At 32.1% G+C, this 21,469-nt stretch overlaps 1 protein-coding gene across 1 annotated transcript; it reads left to right on the top strand.

Moving 5' to 3' along the window:
- Positions 1–4,478: 4,478 nt before the first annotated feature.
- Positions 4,479–16,424, top strand: LOC114331291 (E3 ubiquitin-protein ligase Rnf220-like). Its single transcript, XM_050663240.1, has one exon. It carries the CDS (start codon positions 4,752–4,754, stop codon positions 5,811–5,813), a length of 1,062 nt encoding a protein of 353 aa, XP_050519197.1. The 5' UTR covers positions 4,479–4,751; the 3' UTR covers positions 5,814–16,424.
- The last annotated feature ends 5,045 nt before the right edge of the window (positions 16,425–21,469 follow it).

Below are 21,469 nucleotides of genomic sequence, written 5' to 3'. Positions count from 1 at the left end.
AACCACTCCATCTTCCCGGCTTAAGAGAGATAAATTAATTATTTGGCGACTACATATCGTTTAATAATCTATGAGCTCGCAAAATACGCGCATTTAGATCATTAAATTTCAATTTCTTTTGTATAGTGCAGTCACTGAAGGTAAAAATCAACTATTACCTTCGATTTCGGTGAAGGTTATCCCCCAGTGTAACGAGCTCAACATTTTTAATGTGCGGAATATGAAAAATCAGCGCTATTTGTTTAATTATTTTTTCAAGTGGGGGGGAGCTCAACGGGGGTCCAGTTCTTTACATACGTTATTTATATTGTTGTTTTTATCTTTGATGCACATACATTTGATTTTCCCGCTTATCTCCGCTATTTCTTGAGTGTTGTTTCCTGTTTTTGTGGTATATTGTATCATAACTCTTCTTCTTTTCACTAATTCTAAAGTTTCCCCTTTCCCCTGATATCCACTGTTTGTTCTTTTGAGTTTTACGCAGTAGACATTCTTTTTCCGCTGAATGTATCCAGCTTTTTATTCCTTTCCATGTTTTATTTATGTCTTCTAATATTTCTGGTTTTTTCTTGTGTATCAATTTCTTCTGAAAATCTTTTGAATTATTTACCCCTAGCTGCTTTGTCTGATGTTTTATTGATAGTGCATGTCATATACTTTTATTCTTATAGAGGGTAGCGATAAAGTATGGAAACACGGTAATTTCTCGCCTGAACGATTCTTATAGATTTTGGTGGGTAAAGGTCTTCTAATGAGACCGATATTACAGTGGTAATTACATTGTTGTCAAATCTTCCGTTTTTCTGGAAATCTAATGAACTTTCTTATTTTAAATAGAACATCCTGTATATTTTTGCGTTTTGAAGTCCCTAAGAAATACAAATTATTTTTCATGTTATATTCCCTATACCTAAATGCCATAATTTTGGAGTTATTGCTACATTTATTATAAAAAAATTTTAAGCAAATTTTAAAAATAAATTTTTTTCGGCCCAGCAGATATTATTTTAGGTTATTTGGATCATTGGGGACAAAAAAGGTATTTTGTCATTTTCCTCTATAGTTAATTTTTTCCGAGTTATAAACAATTTAAAACTGAAAAAAAAATCAAAAAATGACATTTTTAATGTTCAAAAACACAAGTAAAAAAAATAATTTTCAAAAATTACGAAGTACCTAAATTCAAGCTCAAACCTTCTTCTATCAGATCCCAATAAGAATTTTTGGTACGTTTTATTCTAAAACATTGTTTTTTTAATTGTTAATGAAGCGCATATAAGGGAACGGCCGATCGGGTTGCATTAACAACTAAAAAACGATATTTTAAAATGAAATAAGACCAAATCACTTATCGCTAGCTGATACAACAAGCTTTCAACTTTAATTTAGGCATTTTATAGTTTCAAAAATAATATTTTTTACTTGTGTTTTTTAACCAAGAAAATCGTCATTTTTTGATTTTTTTTCAGTTTTAAATTGTTTATAACTCGGAAACGATTAACTTTACAAGAGCAGAGGACTTTCGGACCGAAATCGATCATATTTACAGATTGCGAAACAGCCATGGGGTTCTTATAAGGCTGGTATGGGAAAGTCGAGACGAACTTGACAGACTGACGAAACATAACAGTAGCTCACTAATAGGGGTTCCAGGTTGACCGGAAAATAAACGGAGATTTATTTATTTAGCGTATAGCTTAAGTACATCACAGAATATATTTAGATTTATACATTATACAATGCATCACAAACAGATGTCCAGTTTTTTATATATTCGATTGACCCTTCGGTTGCCATTACACAGTCTATAGGATCGCCTGTGTATGCTCTGCGTGGGCAGCCCTGAACAATGTGACTGATCGTCTGTCTTGCAGTGCCGCAGTCACAAGAAGGCGAGGGGAGTTTACCCCATCTGTAGAGGGAGTCGGCGCATCTTCCACAGTTTGTTCGAATTCGATTAAGGGTTGCCCAAATCTTATGGGGACGTTCAAATTCGCCAGGTTTTCCTATGATGTCCGGTAGACTATGGTTATGCGGATCTGTCCTACTTTCCCAATCTTCTCTTCATCGGGTATTTAAGTCAAAGTTGGATTGCTGCAGCGCTTGAGCAGATTGTAGAGGGGGTAACATGGATCGGAGACGGTTTCCAAGAATATCGGGGATGTCGTTGTGGACTAGAAGCTGGCGACTGTCCATGATTTTGTTATATTCTTTAACCAATGCATGTTCGCGACGTAGGTTGGGTGGTGCTATATTACTAAGGGTAGGTAGCCACATTGTAGGGGTGGGCTTAATTGTGCCTGTTGTCATACGCATAGCACGGTTTAGTTGGGTGTCGACCAGGTGGGTATGCCTGCTATTTAGCCACACTGGTGCACAGTATTCTGCCATCGGATATATCAGGCCAAGAGCAGAGGATCTTAAAGTTGATGCTGTGGACCCCCATGTAGTGCCGCAGAGTTTCTGTATTATATTGTTGCGTGTTTTCAATTTTGCTGCTGTTTTCGTCAGGTGTTCTCTGAATGTGAGCGTTCTGTCTAGAGTAACCCCAATTTATTTCGGGTATTTATTGTGTTTTAACAGCTTGTTATTAAAATACACTCGCAATTCTCTGTTTGCCAGCTTGTTGTTGAGATGAAAAGCTGATACTTAAGTTTTTGTAGTACTTGGTTGTAGTCTCCATTTCTTAAGGTATTCGCTGAGGATGGATAAGTCATTCGTGAGAGTGATTTCTGTAGTTTCTAAAGATTGGTGGCTTGTTGCAATTGCAAGGGTCCAGTCGTCAGCATATTCAAACTTCCGAGATTCGGTTTCAGGCATGTCAGCAATATAGAGGCTGAAAAGTAAAGGGGAAAGGACAAAACCCTGTGGAAGACTATTGTTAAGTTTCATCTGTCTACTCGTCTCCTTTCTCTTTATAACCTGGAAGGCTCTGTTTGTCAGCATGTTGTCAATGAGGTTAATTATCTTTCTGCAGGGGATAATACGGGCCAGTTTATATATTAATCCCTGTCTCCAAACAGTATCATATGCTGCTGTTAGATCTATAAATACTGTTGCTGTCTTTTGTTTCTTTTGAAAACTAGCTTCTATAAAAGTTGTTAATGACAGCACTTGGTCCGTACAGCTTCGATGAGGGCGGAAGTCAGTTTGTTCAATGGGGACATTTTCTAGTATCTTGTGACTAATTCGGTTGAGGAGAAGCTTTTCTAAAAGCATTATTCCGTATAATAAACAGAGAGAGCATCAGCTACAAAATTCTTCGGTCCAGAGACGAACATATTGTTCTTGATGTTGAATGATGTCTCCGTGACGAATGTTGGCGATCATCATGGCAATCTTTATCTTATCTGCAGTAGCGAAAACTACACAGATGCTGTGTTGAACCAGGTTCTGAGGCTCTTCAGCCAGGATGTTCTTCTTTTTCCTGGACTACGCTTTCCAAATATTTTTCCTTGCAGGATAGCATATCTGGATTCATTTTGCTTAATATGTCCGAAGTATTGTAACTTTCGAGATTTGATGGTGGTCAGTACCTCTCGGTTTTTCTTCATTCTTCTGGGGACCTCCACATTTGTGACTCGGTCAGTCCATGGGATTTTAAGTACATATTCTCCGATATAGCACATCTCAAATGCTTCCAATTTTCTGCACATATCTTCGTTCAAGGTCCACAATTCTAATTCAACACCATAAAAAAGGATAGAGAAGACGTAGCATCGCAAAATTCTTACTTTTATACCAAGAAAGAGGTTGTGGTTCTTGAAGAAAGCCCCATTCGGTTGAGGGTGGATCTAGGTTTTCTGATGCGCGCTCTTATCTCTTGGTTTTTGGTAATTTTTTTATTTATTATGTTGGCGAGCTAGTTGTAGTGCTTCATTCTTTCTACAGGGGTTTGGTTGACGTTAGAGACGAACATGGGAGTGCCAACATACAATTTTTTCTGTTTATTTTACGGGTGTGTTCTCAGAGACATGTTAAGGATAGACTTGGCTAGACTCTAGAGATATGCCACTCAATGCATCGAGGTGTAACATCGACATTGGATTGAGTGGTCTAGCCATCTTTGTCAGCCACATGCGCGGTATCGCTTGGTTAAAAGAGATAGATAGACCACCGATCGACTGTTTTCATGCTGTTTCCAAGTTACGCTTTTTTGGTGAGTATGCCGAGTCTACGCTTAATATGTCAATGTGTGTACTGTCCCCTAAATATAGGCAACAAGCAGAACGTCACATCAATTTATTCTTGAAATAATAAATAATGTAATCGTCTCGTTTACTACAATTAGTAATCAAACATTTGATTAAATTCTCTTTTTTAATATTATGATTTTCTCATTATATATTATTATTCAGTGGCAAATTCAACTAATGACGTAATACATAGAATCTCGGTATCGAAAAAATCTATCATCGAAATATGACACATAATTCCGTGTTCTGTGTTTCATGTCACCTTCGATTAACGTCAAACGTCAGTCAAAATGTTTGTTATTGATGTCTAATTTTGTTTGAAAAGCTGAAGTTTTGTTTTTAAAATGAAACAATTGGAACCATTCAAACCCGGTACTAATTAACAAATTTGATTAAACAACCCATTTTTTAACACGTTTCTAAATTTGGAACAGAATAATTCAAATCTTCATTAAAGAAAATCATTAAAACATCCAAGAGAATAATACCTACTAATCCTACTATCATAGTTGTTTACTTAAAATTCAAGAAACATCTGAGTATTATCTGGTTCTTATGAAAAAATGGTACATTAAATACGTTCAGAGACATTATTTGGATGTGATTAACTACATATTTATTGAAATCAAGATGAGTTTTCCTAAAGACAATGATATTGCCCCAGGTAGCAGTTGTCAAAGTGAAGATGAGGTTAGGAGTTGTAGATTTAAAAAAAGACTAAATTACCCCACTTACTGTCCTGTCTGCAGTGTGACTATACGAGATTCAGAAGCCAATTTACACTTAAATTCCGAAATTGAAAAACTAAACAAACTACAGGGAACCAAAGTTAAACTAAATGGAAAAAACACCCCCAGTTCTTCAAATGATTCCTCAGAAAAGAATTCTGATAAAAATTGGGATACATTCCAAAAAATACGATTAAATAGACAAAGTAGGCAAAGAACGAAAACCAGGAAAAGAAAACATGAAGAAACTTGTCCTGTGTGCAACCAAGACGTACAAGAAGATTTAACATTACATGTTGAAATGTGTCTTAGAAGATCCGAAGCAAGTAGTGAAAGTGATGAAAATATCGATGTGGAAGCCTTTGAAGAATATGATTGGGCTGGACAGTCTCGTATCCGTGCAACCAGTTTATTAGAAGGAGGCGTTTCGAGTTTAGGAACAACAATTAATATGGTCGATGATGATGAAGAATTAAATGTTGATGTTGATGACCACCAAATGTACGGATCTCCTGAGTATTCTGAAACAGATGTGATACTTCCATGTGAAAATTCCGAAAACCAAGCTCTGCGTACTGCTGTGACTGGGGTCGAACCTAAAAAGTGTGCCCCACATAGAACCCATCCAGAAATCGTAGAAGCCAATGGAGATCCTATTTTAGAAGTTTTGAAAAATAGAATCGCAGAATTGGAGAGTAGAGTGTCAAATAAAGAAGAAGTGTTTAAGTGTTTAATATGTATGGAAAGGTATAGAACACCAGTGATTTCGGTTTGTTGCTGGCATGTACATTGTGAGGAATGTTGGTTACAAACTTTAGGAGTCAAAAAATTGTGCCCTCAGTGTAATATGATAACTTCTCCAACAGATTTAAGAAAAATTTACATGTAAAGAAGTAATGTACATTTTTTATTGATTTTTATACACTAAGATTCAGGATAGGTAAAATTTGCTAATCATTTTAGGCACCATAAGAGTCTATAACTTAAAAAGTAGAACCAAAAAGAAAACATATGAGCACTATGCCATCACTTTTTAGTGACACATACATCGACAGTGGCACATCAAACTTTTCACTTATGGATGGGATAAATAAATTAAAGGATAACCTCACTCATTCTCAGAATTCAATTTTTTTAATTTTTTTAAGTTCTATGTGATTTTACTAGTACACTTTAGAAAACCAAAAATAATCATTTTTTTCAAGAATATTTTTCTCAGAACCTCTATTTTCTATCGTTTCCATATTCAGTAAAATAATAGAAAAAATTCTGAAACAACGCATAATATCGTACTTTGAAACCAATAACTTGCTTACCAGTTCACAATATGGGTTTAGAAAGGATCGTTCGACAACTCATGCACTCTTAGATGTGATGAGTGGCATAGTGGATGGCCTGGAGAAGCATAACCAAACTGCTGTAACGTTGTGTGATCTTTCAAAGGCCTTCGACTGTGTTTCTCATGAAATTTTACTAAAAAAACTGCACTTTTACGGCATCAGAGGTACTCCTCTAGAACAAATTAAATCTTATCTAAGTGATAGATACCAAGCAGTCAGATACGGAAATTGTCTCTCTGAATTTAAGCATGGAGTTCCACAAGGTTCTGTTTTGGGCCCTCTATTATTTATTATATATGTTAATGACTTGCCCAATTTTATGGCTCCATGTAAAACAGTACTATTTGCAGATGACACTACTTTTATTTTTTCTGGCAGAAATCGTTCTCTTTTAGAAACCAATTCTAGGAACATAAATTCAAATGCTCAATCATGGTTCGCAGCAAATAAACTTAGACTAAATGACACCAAAACTCAAAATTTATTCATTTCAACTAATCCATTCGATGCTCATGTGGAAAAAAATACTGTAAAATTGCTGGGCATGACAATTGACAACACACTGACTTGGTATAACCATATTGACCATCTCGAAAGGCAAACTTTCCAGTACTTTATTTTTACTTAGACAACTAAAACTTGTTACAAGTGTTGATACCTTAAGAACAATTTATTTTTCTCTCTTCCATTCGTTTTTAAGCTATGGCGTTATTTTGTGGGGAAACTCTTGCAATGCACTAACAATATTTAAATTGCAAAAAAAAGCAATTAGAATAATTGCAAAAGTTGGTTACTTGGAATCTTGCAAACCATTATTTATTAAATATAAAATAATGCCCTTGCCAACACTATGGCTATACAATGTTCTCGTGGAAACACACAAAACTGCAGATACTTTAGTTAAACAGTCTGACTTTCATAATTACAGCACAAGAGGTGCAAATAATATCAGAACAGTCAAATATCGTTTGAGTAAATCACAAAAAAACTCAATTGATTTTAACATATATAATGTCCTACCTATAGATTTTAAAAACCTTACAATCAATAAATTTAAAGTCATTCTGAAAAAATATCTAGTGAGATTTGCTTTTTACTCTGTTAGTGAATATTTCGATCATTTTAAAGCAGTATCATGGACATGAATATTACTCACTATGTTTTCCGATGTCATATTTTGTAAATGTGCGTGAATGTATTTATATTTCTATATGTTATATTGTATATATGTACACATTATCTCATGTATTTTATATATATCAAATTGACTTGCTACAATTCAAAAAATTTTTTTTTGTAAACGTAGTCAATAAATTTTTGAATCTTTGAATCTTATTAACTCTCGTAAGGCTGTGCTTAGATTCTTACATAAGCAACGGTGCGGGGTGCATGTGCACCCCATCTGTATATCCATTTTTTATATGTGAACGTCGTGGAAATTAATTTGAAAGATAATTAGGACTTATTTATTATCGTACAAAACATAATTTTACAAAAAAAGTACTCATTTTTTCGTAAAAAAAAATATTATCGTCGCAAGACAAACACATGAAATTTTTCACAGAATGAGTAACACAAAGTTTTTACACACAATACAGTAATTATGCCGGGACTTTCCGTCTTTTTTTTCTGACATAAGTAACACCGACCTTGTCCCGTAGCTCTGTTAGCTCCAGGTGGAACATCAGAAACATCCAATTCAGGATACGATGTTTTCATCATTTGCACACAAAAGTCATTTTTTCAAAAAAGCACGTAAACACATAAACACAAAGGGTTTTAAATGCTGTAATGGGTGGAATACGTTTAGAATTGAATTTAATACGAATAAAAAAATTGACAAAAATCAAAAAAAATTATTAAAAAAGATAGGTGAGAAAAACGAGGTCTGGGGTGCACGTGCACCCCGCACCGCGTTACGAGGGTTAAAAATGAACATAAAACTTTTTACATATTATTATCCAACTCTTAGAGTTTAGAGAGTACAAAAAATATATCTTTTTTCATTTATGCACGTACACTAATATTGTAGAGGGCGCAAAAGTCGAAGCCTCGAAAAATGATGGCGGACAGTTAATCTCAGGATTGGGATATCAAACAAAAAAATCGTACTGCATTTGAAAGAGATAATGTTTCTTACGTGACAATTTACCACAATTTGAACAAATAATAAATATTTTTTAACCATGAGAAACTGAAGAAAAACAGGCGATTTTTTCACAAAAATTTTTCACTAATGGTGGTAAATTGTCACGTAAGAAACCTTTCTTTTTCAAATGCAATACAATTTTTTTGTTTTAGAGATCCCAATCCTGAGATTAACTGTCTGCCATCGGAACTACTTTTTTTCTAGGCCTTGATTTTGGCACCTTCTACAATATTAGTGTACATGCTTAAATGAAAAAAGATATATTTTTTGTATTCTCTAAGAGTTAGATATTAATATGTGAAAAGTTTTATATTCATTTTTAATAAAGGTTCTGAGAAAAAAAATCTTGAAAAAATGCTTATTTTTGGTCTTCTAAAGTGTACTAGTACTTTAAATGATAATACTATGCGCAAATTTAAACCACCACCCCTTCCCCCTCCGACCCTCATCAAAAACATAATTTTTCGTTTTTATTTTTTTTTTAGGTGGGATGCAATCAATTTTAAAATTTCAAAAAATTACATATAAATTTTTTTTTTTTGGAAATAAAAACACTACATTTCTAGTTTTTTTTTCAGATTTTTGCACAAGGTTTGCTATCTGATAAACTGTTTTTAGGGGGTTATTGGGGATTTTCCCTATTTTATAGACTCCAAATAGATCAAATCAAGGTTTTTTTATAAGTTATAATATGTAAATTGAAGTAACTGAGATTTTTAGAGCATTCAAAAATGGAAGATACAATGTTCAAACCCCCTAAAAACAGTTTTTTGGATTTTTGAAGGTAGCACCTTCCGTAAAAATCTGAAAAATTAGAAATATAGTGTTAATAAAATACACAAAGTAAAAAAATTAGACCTGCAGAGCCATCTTAACCCTCCGTTACTCGCACACGGTGTATGAGACCGGGCCTCTAAATAACTGCCTGTAACTCTGATTTTAGTGCATATTTTCAATTGCTGCTGCATATTATACCTCTTCAGTCATCAGTCAACTGTGTGTGAAGTCCACGTGCAGTGTAAAAAAGTGTATTGTACTTTTATTATTAGGCAAGACCTATTAATTAGTCAAGTAATTAAAAGTAGTAAGTTTTAATTAGTCAGGTAATTTAAGGTTTTTTTCTTATTTTTAATGTTTATATATTTGTTTATTTATATTTAGATATGGATTACGAGAAGGAGAAGCAAAGATTATTAAAATTATTTGAGGAAGTATCGACTGACGAGGAAACGTATGAAAATGATGATTAACAAAGTTACTTTTTGTTAAAGTAATATAATGTTGATACAAACGCATATTTACACAATTATATGATCATATATTCATTAAATAATATAATTGTACAAAACTTTGCAAAAAAATTTTTTTTCAAATATTGCTGACCCATATTTTTGGACCCGGTCTTCTGCACCGTGCGCGAGTATTCGATCACAAAAAGTTGGCGCGAGTAACGGAAGGTTAAAAAAAATATATGGTTTTTTCCAAAAAAAAATTTGGGTTTGTGTACACTCAACCTATGGATCCATAAAAAATAGACATGTTTTGTAAAAGATTGTATGCATGTAAATTTTTGAAATTTTAATACTGATTGCATCCCATCGAAAAAAAAATTAAAACGAAAAATTACATTTTTGATGAGGGTCAGAGGGGGAAGAGGGTGGTGGGTTTAATTTGTGCTGAGTATTATCTTTTAATCACATATGTTTTCTTTTAGGTTCTACTATTTAAGCTTTAGACTCTTAGCCTGGCCGCACATCAAAGAAACATGAAACGTAAATTACGTTTCATGGAAATAAACCACTGCTAAACAAATATACGTCCGGCCATTTATGAAACTCTCCGAAAATAAAAATGTGTCATGAGCATGAATCACACTCGTTTCATTAGTAGGCGGACTTTGAGATTTTTTTAGCAGTGTTTTCTTTTCATGAAACATGTTTTTCGTTTCATGTTTTTCGTTTCATGTTTCTTTGGTGTGCGGCTTGGCTTATGGTGCCTAAAATGATAAGCAAATTTCACCTATCTCAGCTCTTAGTCTATTATCTGGTAATGTTTACTTAGATATTAGAAAGTACCTACTTTGTTAAATTGATTCATAAAATAAATATTTTTTATATAAAAAATGTTCTGAAAAGTTTCGTCTACACACATAAAGTTTTGCTAAACGCAGTTGAAACATATTAAATTACAACATAAAAATGTTTAAAAGCATAGTATTAAGTAAGAGTGACATCATGCTATTTATTGAATTTAAAACATGCCTGAAAAATTTGTATTTGGTTATTTTTCATGAAATAATTGATGCACTTAAATTATTATTTAAACAAATACACCAGTTACATCGTACTATTTATAAAATTTAAAGCATGCCTGAAAATTTTGTATTTGGTTATTCTTTATGAAATAATTGATCCAATTAAATCATTTAAACAAATACATCAGCATTGGACAAAATCCACTCGTAATTACATTACATTTATTTGTTTACATCATTTAACTGTGTCAAAATTAGAACAAATCAATTTTTTTTACAATTGTACCTAATTATATTTATTATTTATATACAGTATGTCCCTGTAAGTTGTATCCATATGGAAAACTTTTTTATTATTAATTTTACGAAAAAAAGTAATTCTTTATAAAAAGCTCTGCATGGTCCAAAACCTAAGATTTAACCATCAAATATCAAATTTTTTGAATATTATACGAGGTATGTCAAAAAGTTTGAATTTCACTCAAGAGTAAAGTAGCTTTATTTTTCACAATATTGAAAATTGCTATTATGAAAAGTTGTTTGGAATTAAAAACTGTATTCTAGTATGCAATTACATCCTTCTAATTGAAAATTTTTTTTTTTGAAAAATTATGGATAACTGACATTATTTTCAGTTATTTTAATTCAAATAACTCTTTTATTAATAATTTTACGAAAAAAGTGATTCTTAATAAAAAATTCTGCATGGTGTAAAATCTAAAATACAACCATCTTTTGTCAAATAAACTTTATCAATTTTATACGAGGTATGTCAAAAAATATGAATTTCACTCAAGAGTAAAATACGTTTATTTTTCACAATATCGAAAATTGTTATTATGAAAAGTTATTTAGAAATTATAGTGAATTAGTGATGGGATAATTCGAATGAAAAATAATCGACCATTCGATTATTGAAATAACTCGAGATATCTCGAGAACTTGAACAAGATCACTCGAATTATTAGATCACTCAAACTACTCGAACATTGTATTCAGAAAATCAGCTTATTCGAATATCCGATTTGACTTTTGAATGGGAAGAGAGGGGAGATGCCAGAGGAGTGATGAGTAATTCATTCGAATGAAAATAAAACATTCGAATATTTGTATTCACATGTTCTGCATGTTCATCATGTAACGATGACCTTGAGTTCTCAAGTTTCGAGTTCAGAAAATGACCGTCAGATATTAATAGTATACGAGTGATGCATAATTCGAATGATAACTCGATTATTAGAATCACTCGAGTAGCCGTCTTTCGATTATTAGATTAATTCGATTATTCCCATCACTATTTAGAATTAAAAATTACGTTTCAGTATGTAATTACATCCTTCCAATTGAAATATTCTGAACTATAAAGGTACTTTACTTTTGATCTAAATTTATCTTTTTTTACATACCTCGTATAAAATTGATAAAATTTGATATAAGATGGTTGTATTTTAAGTTTTACCATCCAGAACTTTTTATTAAGAATCAGTTTTTTTCGTAAAATTAATAATAAAAGAGTTATCAGAATTGAAATAACTGAAAAAATAGATGTAATTGCATATTAGAATATAGTTTTTAATTCCAAACAACTTTTCATAATAGCAATTTCCAATATTACGAAAAATAAAGCTACTTTACTCTTGAGTGAAATTCATACTTTTTGACATACCTCGTATAAAATTGATAAAGTTTATTTGACAAAAGATGGTTGTATTTTAGATTTTACACCATGCAGAATTTTTTATTAAGAATCACTTTTTTCGTAAAATTATTAATAAAAGAGTTATTTGAATTAAAATAACTGAAAATAATGTCAGTTATCCATAATTTTTCAAAAAAAAAATTTTCAATTAGAAGGATGTAATTGCATACTAGAATACAGTTTTTAATTCCAAACAACTTTTCATAATAGCAATTTTCAATATTGTGAAAAATAAAGCTACTTTACTCTTGAGTGAAATTCAAACTTTTTGACATACCTCGTATAATATTCAAAAAATTTGATATTTGATGGTTAAATCTTAGGTTTTGGACTATGCAGAGCTTTTTATAAAGAATAACTTTTTTTCGTAAAATTAATAATAAAAAAGTTTTCCATATGGATACAACTTACAGGGACATACTGTATAAGTACAGTAAAACTTCGATATAACGGACTAATTGGGGGAAGGGGTGACCATTATAGCCGAAAGTCCATTGTATAAAAATAGGTTTAAAATAAATAAAAAAAAAACGTTTATTTTAAGTTTTGTATGCACTTTTGAAGTTTACGTTTTTTTTATAATTAGAAATATGTCCGCATTATGCTACAATACAAATTTTATTGAAATTCTTTGGCGACGTTTTGGGAAATACAGGGACTTTTTTTCATATTTGGCAGGATTTTTTTGTCTGTTATATCTGAAGTCCGTTAAATAGAGGTCCGTTATATTGAGGTTTTACTGTATTAAAATATGTGTTATTGATTATCTCGTTCTAATAAAAATGTTTGAAGACTATTTCTATAACAAAATCGAATTTGCTGCAAAGTCACATCTTGTCCCGAATCTTTAACAATAATTTTCATCATCATCATCATTGGCTCAACAATCCATTGTGGTCCATGTTCTTGTAAGATTTATTTGTCTTTTAATTTTTTTGCTTGTTGTGGTGGTAGTAGTCACCAGCGAGCCAAGGTATGTGAAGCTGTCAACACTTCACACTAAAGACTGTTTTCAGCTCATTAATTGGCATAGAATCCTTAGTAAAAACATGTATCTGGTTTTACCTTTGTTGATGGCTAGACTGACATGTTTTGCTACCATTCTTAAGTCTGTGAGGATCCTATTTGTAAGGTTTATTGTTCTTTTAATTTCGATACTTGTTTAAACAATTGGTTGATAGTAGACTGTTTTCTGTTTCTTTTTTGCTAAAGGATCTTTAAAATCCAACATGTACCTATTTGCTTTTGTCTTTGTTGATGACTAAATTGACTTGTTTCAAATATTGCTCAACATCTTGCTTGTTATGCCCAATTATAATGTCAATATCATCAATGTATGCTACGATTTGTATTGATCTATTGTCAATAGTACTGTTGTCTCTAATTTACATGTCTTGGACTGCCTTTTCGTAGGAAATATTAAATAGGAAGCACGTCATCATAATAATATGTCCCCTTGTATAAGTCCATCCTTTTTGTCTCAAAAATTCTAGAATTGTTTCCCTGCGTCCTTACACTTGCTTTTAAATTAGACATTATCGTTCCTGAATAAGTTCTTCTGCTATATCAAACTTACGCATTGATTGGTATAGTAGGTATTGTTCCCTTGAAGCTGCCATTGCTGCTTCTCAGTCAACAAATAGGTGAAGGGTTTCAATGATAAATTCTAATGTCTTCCGGAGGATCTGTCTTATTGAATGAATGTGGTAAATTCTTGATTTTCCTGGAGTGAATCTGTCCTGGTATTTGCCAATTATGGCCACTGTGTAAATGGCAGCCTTTTGTGTATATAAATCTTGTTTCTCCTACCATCATGTTAACAATTTTACTGTCCCCAAATTGATGTTTTTATTTTTAAATGCATGTTTATTAGTTTTCCTTCTCCTTGTCTTTGGCAGTTAAATTGTGCATGTTGCATACAGCATAGGTACATAAGTACCACGTGTATTCAACAAGTTAGTATTTTTGAAAAATATTTTAAATTTTCTATGGTGAATTTTTTGGGCAATAATTTGAGACTGACCAGATCCTCTCAAGTCAAATTGTAAGTATTCAACTTATTATAATATACAGTAGCTCGTCGATAATCCGAACCCTAATAACCCGAACGCAAAAAAAATTATAAAATTAAAAAATATGATCGCGGACCGAATTTTGGATATAATATGACAATATGGGCAAAATATGACTGCGGATTTTTGTTTTGTTTATGCAGAAATACATACAATATATTTGTTTATTATGCAGGTGTTTTATTTCTTGTAACTAAAACGTATATACAATGTACAATATGTACTGTGTTTATGAGCTTTGTACGTATTTTGAACATAAATATGTTCGATAATCCGAACTACCCCTGTACCAATTAGTTCGTATTATCGACGCTCTACTGTACCTCATAAAATTTGAAATATCGTTTGCACTATGATGAGTGTATTAGAACTAAAACTTGAAAGATTAAACAGTCTGGAGCTACATTTGACTAAGGTACACTTAAGTGATACAAAAACACAAAGTTTATATTATAGATGCTTATGATATAAAAACAAATTTGAATAGATATTAAAAAACAAAACAATTAATTTTCTAAGAAACCCATTTTAAAAGAGACCATACACACACTGGGATAGACAATGGATAAAGAAAAATGTGGTATGATAATGTTTTGTTTTTGTAAATAAATGAATTATTATTGTTTATCTTAAAAACATACATATATGAGAGAATATTACTTTTGTAAAATAATTTCATAGCTATATACTTCATAATTTTTCATCGGAGACAAATAATTAAGTATGAGCTAGCACCCTCTACAGGGTGTATCATTAAGAATGTCCAATCTCTGAGTTGTAGATTCTAGACCTCAAAATATTAAGATTTAACCCAAAACACTTAAATAAAATATGGCTCCTTACTGAGTTACAGGGTGTTTTATTTAAAAACTATTTTTACCCAGTACTTTAAAACTATTTGATGTATCCTTATCATACTTGCGGAAAGTGTGGCTGCTATACACCCTATTAAATTGTGATAAATAAACGTTTCTAGCTACTACCAGAGGCGTACCACAGGGGATAGTGAATGGTTGACCCTTCCCAAATTCTACGCCACTGGAGGAATTACTATTTTAACGCAATTTTTCGATTCTCCAATACTTTCTATGTAAATTGTATTCTCCTGATTGGTAGCGATAAAGTCATTAGTTTTCGAGATATTTGAGGTTAATTATGAAACAGCACAGTTATTTTGATTAATGTATTGTGTATCGTTTCATTAACTTCAAATGTCTCGAAAACTAATGATTTTATCGTTACAAATGAAGAGTATAGAGTATATTATTTACATAAAAAGTATTGGTAAATGTAAATCGAAAACCCTCGAAACTCTAGAAGATGACGTCCGTTGAAGGTCAAGGTCAAAGTAAAGGTCGCCATTCCTAGACTACTATTACTTTTCCTGGATTCAAACTTCTACATGTTGGCAGATAACCAATAACTCAGGGAATTGGAATACTCAGTAATTCTTATAATTTTCCGAGTTTGTTTGTTTTTCCGATTGAGTTGTGCCGATCAGAACTTTTTATCAGGATGCTTCAAAGAGAATTTTCCCAAAGTATGAACAAAATCCACTGGGACCTAATTTCTATAAGATTTGTGCGGGGTACTTTACCGTACAAATAATCCCTAAAATTTATAAAGGCTTCCGAAAAATACACATCAATAACATTTTGATTTTTGAACTAGGCAAAACCTGCAATTTTTTGTTATAAATTTCTATTCATACTAATGGAATATTAAAAAAAATGCTTGAATTCTTGTATCACTAAAAGTGCATCCATTATAATTATTTAAAAATTTTTTCATTGTAATTATTTAAAAATTTTATTATTTAAAGAAACTGATTAGTTTAGTAGATTTAGTTATAAAAAAGTGTTCAGTAATTTTGTTGTTAAAGAAAGTGTTTACCATTAATGATCTTATGTTCAGAATTAATTTTACTTAAATAAACTCAGTCTATTCTCAGGATTAAATAAAAATTAAAGCTTTCTGATATGTTAATTGGGTATTATTATTAAAATTTTATAAAATATTGTAAATGCGAATTGTGAAACAACAATAGTAATGGAGTCTGCAGAGGAAACTGTCGGAAGAGACAATAGGCAAAGAAATGCGGAATTGTATGATGATGAATGCAGAACTGCAGTAGAGTAGAGGATAAGGGGCAAGCTAGGCTCAAAAACTTAAAGAAACACAAGAAATAGCAGGGAGATTTATAACGAAAAGAGAATACAGGCAACTAGAATATTCAGAAGAAAAAAAAGAGAGGCTTTGAAAAAACAAGTACAAGAAATTCTAGAGCATAACAACAGACGAGAAAGTAGAAAGTTCTATAAAAGAAAGCACACAGCCATTTAGACCAAAATTGACAATATGCTAAGACAATGACGGAAAACTCCCAACAGAGAAGCAAAAAATTATAATGAGATTGAAAGAATACTTAGAAAACCTAAATGCAGACAACTAAAATGATCAAACCGAGACAATATATTATACGGCGAAGCAGTACATTGAAAATCCGAGTTATGAAGAACTCGTTTAAATAATAAAGAAACTAAAAAAAAATAAAGCGCCAGGAATGGACGGAATTTCAGCAAAATTACTAATGCATGGAGGATCTGAATTCTGGGGAAGAATTCATTGTCTATAATAACATTAATAAGGAGTAAGGAGCAAATGCCGGAGGAATGGACAGTGTTGGTCTTATATAGCCAATATATAAAAAAGAAGATAAGAGGGAATGCCAGATTTATAGGCCAATTACATTGCTAAATGTAATATACAAAATTATTTTTTGGTATAATCTACAATCGATTGTTGGAATACTCGGAGAATATAATTGGTGATTATTAAAATGGATTCAGACCAAATAGAGCCACTATAGTAATATGTTCATACTTAGAACATGATGATTTTTGATCATTTTAATTAACATAAGACTAACAACTTATAAGTTAGCCTTTAGTTCCATGCTACATCCCTGAGTAGGTAAATTACGGGATTTTTAACAAAAACTGTAAGACTTCTTTTGCTCGTTAAATTAGTCATATTGTAGCAGAATCCTTAACAGTAGGGAAGAGTTAGATAAAACCGGGTAGGTTGATAAAACCGCGGGTACCCCTTAATTCTTCTAACTGACTGCTGATATCTATCAGACAATGTTAAAATTAGTGTCCCTAAACCGTCAACAGTTGCGTGTATTCATTTCTACTTCATTTGAGTAATCTGTGCCGGAGCAGTAAGACCTCACCTGCACCTGTTTTTTGATGCAGCAAACTCGATTTTTAGGGTAAGTTTATAGTTGTTTTTCCCCTACTGAATAACTAATGGCCATTTCAAAATTTAATACATATAACCTAGTATATATTACCTTTAATTTGGCCAAGAATTTTGAATATTATTTGAAGGGCTTAATTTGAAACAATGATACAATCCTCAAAAAGGTAAAAGGGAGATATTTGACTTTGAATTTTAAAAATAATATTAAAAAATCCAGTAACAACTTTTATTGTTTTAGTTTAGATATTTCGATGCATCATGCCCTATGGGACTATAGTTGACAACAATATTAATCAAATTACTTGAAACTCGAGAAAAAACAGCCTTTATTTAAAAAAATGTGGCTTGTTACATTATTCAATTAACAATTTAAATACCCAAATGTTAGATATATGTAGATTCAGAATTTTCTATTATTGACTGAGTTCGGGATGGTGTTAAAATAGTGTTTATTTCTTTGTCTCCATCAACTTGTTGGAATTTTTGACGGGTGTGTTTGGTTTTTATTGACGGACTTTGTTCATTATCCTACAACCAAATGCAATAATATAACAAGCCACTACATTAATCTTGAATGGTAATTATGTGACAAGCCACATTTAGGAAAAAATTACATATCGCTGGATCGCTACCTGTGTCACTTCTAGATTGTACATAGTCAGGGTCACGGTCACTGTTATCGAATGTCAAGTCAACTTTGCTATTTTTCTTTCTAGAATCGTCAGAACTCAATAATTATCCGAAACGCTTCCGCCCATGTTCGCCATTTTGATGTGGCTTGACATTATGTCGAGTAGATACTAGAACAAACTAGGCCTATGCAATAGGTGTGACCATAGATTTATCGGGCCATCTATTAACGAAGGGCTGAGATAATTTGTTAGTGGCTTGTTATACTATTATACTTTAACCAAGAATCATGACTCTTTTTGAACTCATGTGTGTCTTGTCATTGTTTCACATTAAGCCCTTCATTTCATAACTTAAAAATTTAAATAATATTTAATGCCTAACAAAACCAGGTAGTCCGAAAATCGACAAAACCGGGTATCTGATTTTATCAGACCTGTTGATACTTCCAGTTTCTGCAGTGGTTCTTTTGCTTTTAGTTAATACAACATGGTGTAACAATAGAAAAGAAAAACTACTCGTCAGTCATGAGATCAAGAAAGCATGCAAAATGCAATAGTTAAAGTGCTATAGAACATAGGATGGTATACAAAAAAGCCTCTCAAAGTTGGAGTAAACAAACTGGTAAAAAAAGTGTCCTCTCAAACTGGACAAAAAAAGGAAAAAACGTAGTAAAAAGGCACCAAAAACAAAATTGGTTCCAAAATTGCCGATTGCAGATTCTGAGACTTTGGAGGAAGAAGATAATAATGACGATGCGTGTATATATTACAATAAACTATTTTCAAAATTCTAAGGTGAATGAAGGCTGGATAAAATGTATGTCTTGCACCAAATGGGCTTATGAAGCCTGTATATAGTGTCTATGATGATGTTAGATGAAGTTTTTCTTTGTGACTTCTGTTCATAGATTTTCGATTTTTGTTCACATATTTATATTTTACTGTCATACTTTCAATAAATATTTTATTTTCTGCCCATTAGTCTTTTTATATGGTAATTAAGTTACTACCCGGTTTTATCATACCGGTTGGACAAAACCGGGTATTTTGCAATATTTTCATAAGAATAAAAAAAAACTAAAAATTTAAGAATATTTATAAAAGTTGACATTGGTATATCCAACTTAAAGTCATTTGAGAATACATATTTCAATCTGCAGCAAAAGTTTGATACTCTAACATAGCACAAAATACAGACGGTTTTTGGACTGGCACCCAGTTTTGTCCAACTCTCCCCTACACTTGCTGACTTGCGAGAAAAAAATCGGGTCACTAGATGAATTGTAGACTTTAGATGTCTCGAATTTCCTCAACTTGTCCGATTTACGTGATTTTTTTAGGATGTTATACTAAATCACAGTATGTCATATTGTGATTTTTTCTTAAAGTTCGGAACACCCTATGTGAAGTATTCTAGCATATATAAAATATTTAAATTAAAACTCAATTGTAGTCTTAGGCTTTATTAACATTTTGTTTTTTGATTCATGCGCTTATGTTTGATAATGAAAGAGATAATGGTACTTTTATATTACAAATGAGGTATATTTGCAATTTGGTTTTGATCAATATCATTCCAAATCTCGAGAGCTACTGTTTCTACCTCTTGTAAGGTTCTAGGACGTGGCAATCGCTGTCGTAGTCTTCTGCCAATTATGTCACACAAATGTTTGATGGGGTTAAGATCTGGACTATGCGATTGCCAATTCAAAGTCCGAAGATTTACCTGTTATAAATATTCGGTTACAGTTCGTGACCGTGAGGTCTTGAATTATCGTGAATTAGCAAAAAATTGTTACCAATATGAGGAGCCTATATAGCATGGTAGCTATAAGTTCTTCGCTATGTAAGATCACTGCTTGAACACACTCATCGCGGTCAAATTCCTTGTAGCGCGTTCCATTTCCACCAAACAACAAAAAAAACGGATTTAATTGAAACTTTTTTCTTTTGATTGAAATTGAAACTAATTTTCACAACAAACCAGACACTTTTTGACTTGTTAACAATTTGACATCCATTAAATTGTTAATTTCTCATAGCCTACTTTAGGCTTGTTTATTAAACTAAGCAGAAAATGAGGATTTATTGATGAAGATCATGGCTGATGTTAACGTACCTAACTTTTTTATTATCCAACAAAAGCAAATTAATCAAAAAAAAAATGTTAATAAAGCCTAAGGCTACAATTGAGTTTTAATTCCAATATTTTACATAATATGCTAGAATATTCCACAGGGTGTTCCGAACTTTAAGGAAAAAACACAGTATGATTGTTACACCCGGTATAAAATGACATTTATAATACCTGTCTAGCAGAAATATTATTACGTCGATTTTCTTCAATAATAAGGCTATAACGCACTAACAAATCACTCAAATCGGACAACAGGCTTAGGAACTTCGAAACATCTAACGTGTATAATTCATCGAGTGACCCGATTTTTTTTGCTCGCAAGTGTACTTAAAAAGAAACGCAAACTGGAATACTTCGACCACACTATTTTCAGGACACCCTGAAAAATATGATTTTTACATCTGATCATTCGGGGAAAGATGCAAGGTAAACGTGGTCCTGCTAGAAGAAGAACATCATGTCTGAAAACTCCAAGGCAAAGGTAAGGAAAATCGACTACATCATCATTATCATCGTATATTCGCTATAGCTATGCTATAACTATAATGCTATAATTTAATATTTATTTAGATATTATTGTATTCTTAAATTCGGTAGGTAACATGTTAGACAATGTATATACCCACACATTGTTGCTAAATACAATATTACAGACATTTAATGTGGCCTTATTTGGCGTCCTTACTTTAGTATAAAAATCTGATTCATAACTGACCCCTATCTCTAAACCAAATTAAAATTTACCTATCTCATCGTCTGCAAATTTATTTATAGTATCTATTAGTACCAATGATGTCCGTCATTGCATAGTACCTTCGAGAGTACCAGTGATATGGGAGTGTCCATATCACTGGACAGTACCTACCTAAAGTTTAAAACAGGTATCCAACTCTGTAGTTTTCACCATGACAATTAAGGGTGGTATTCCCTTTTTGTACGGTTGTCCCCTGTGTTGTAAAAAACTTTTTTTTACAACAGAGGCCGCCTTCACTGCATTT

The sequence above is a fragment of the Diabrotica virgifera genome, chromosome 10 (genome assembly GCF_917563875.1).
Source record: "Diabrotica virgifera virgifera chromosome 10, PGI_DIABVI_V3a".
In the NCBI taxonomy this organism is placed as follows: Eukaryota; Metazoa; Arthropoda; class Insecta; order Coleoptera; family Chrysomelidae; genus Diabrotica; species Diabrotica virgifera.
The sequence above is the reverse complement of the archived record's forward strand: the minus strand, read 5'-3'. Positions and strand labels throughout refer to the sequence as shown.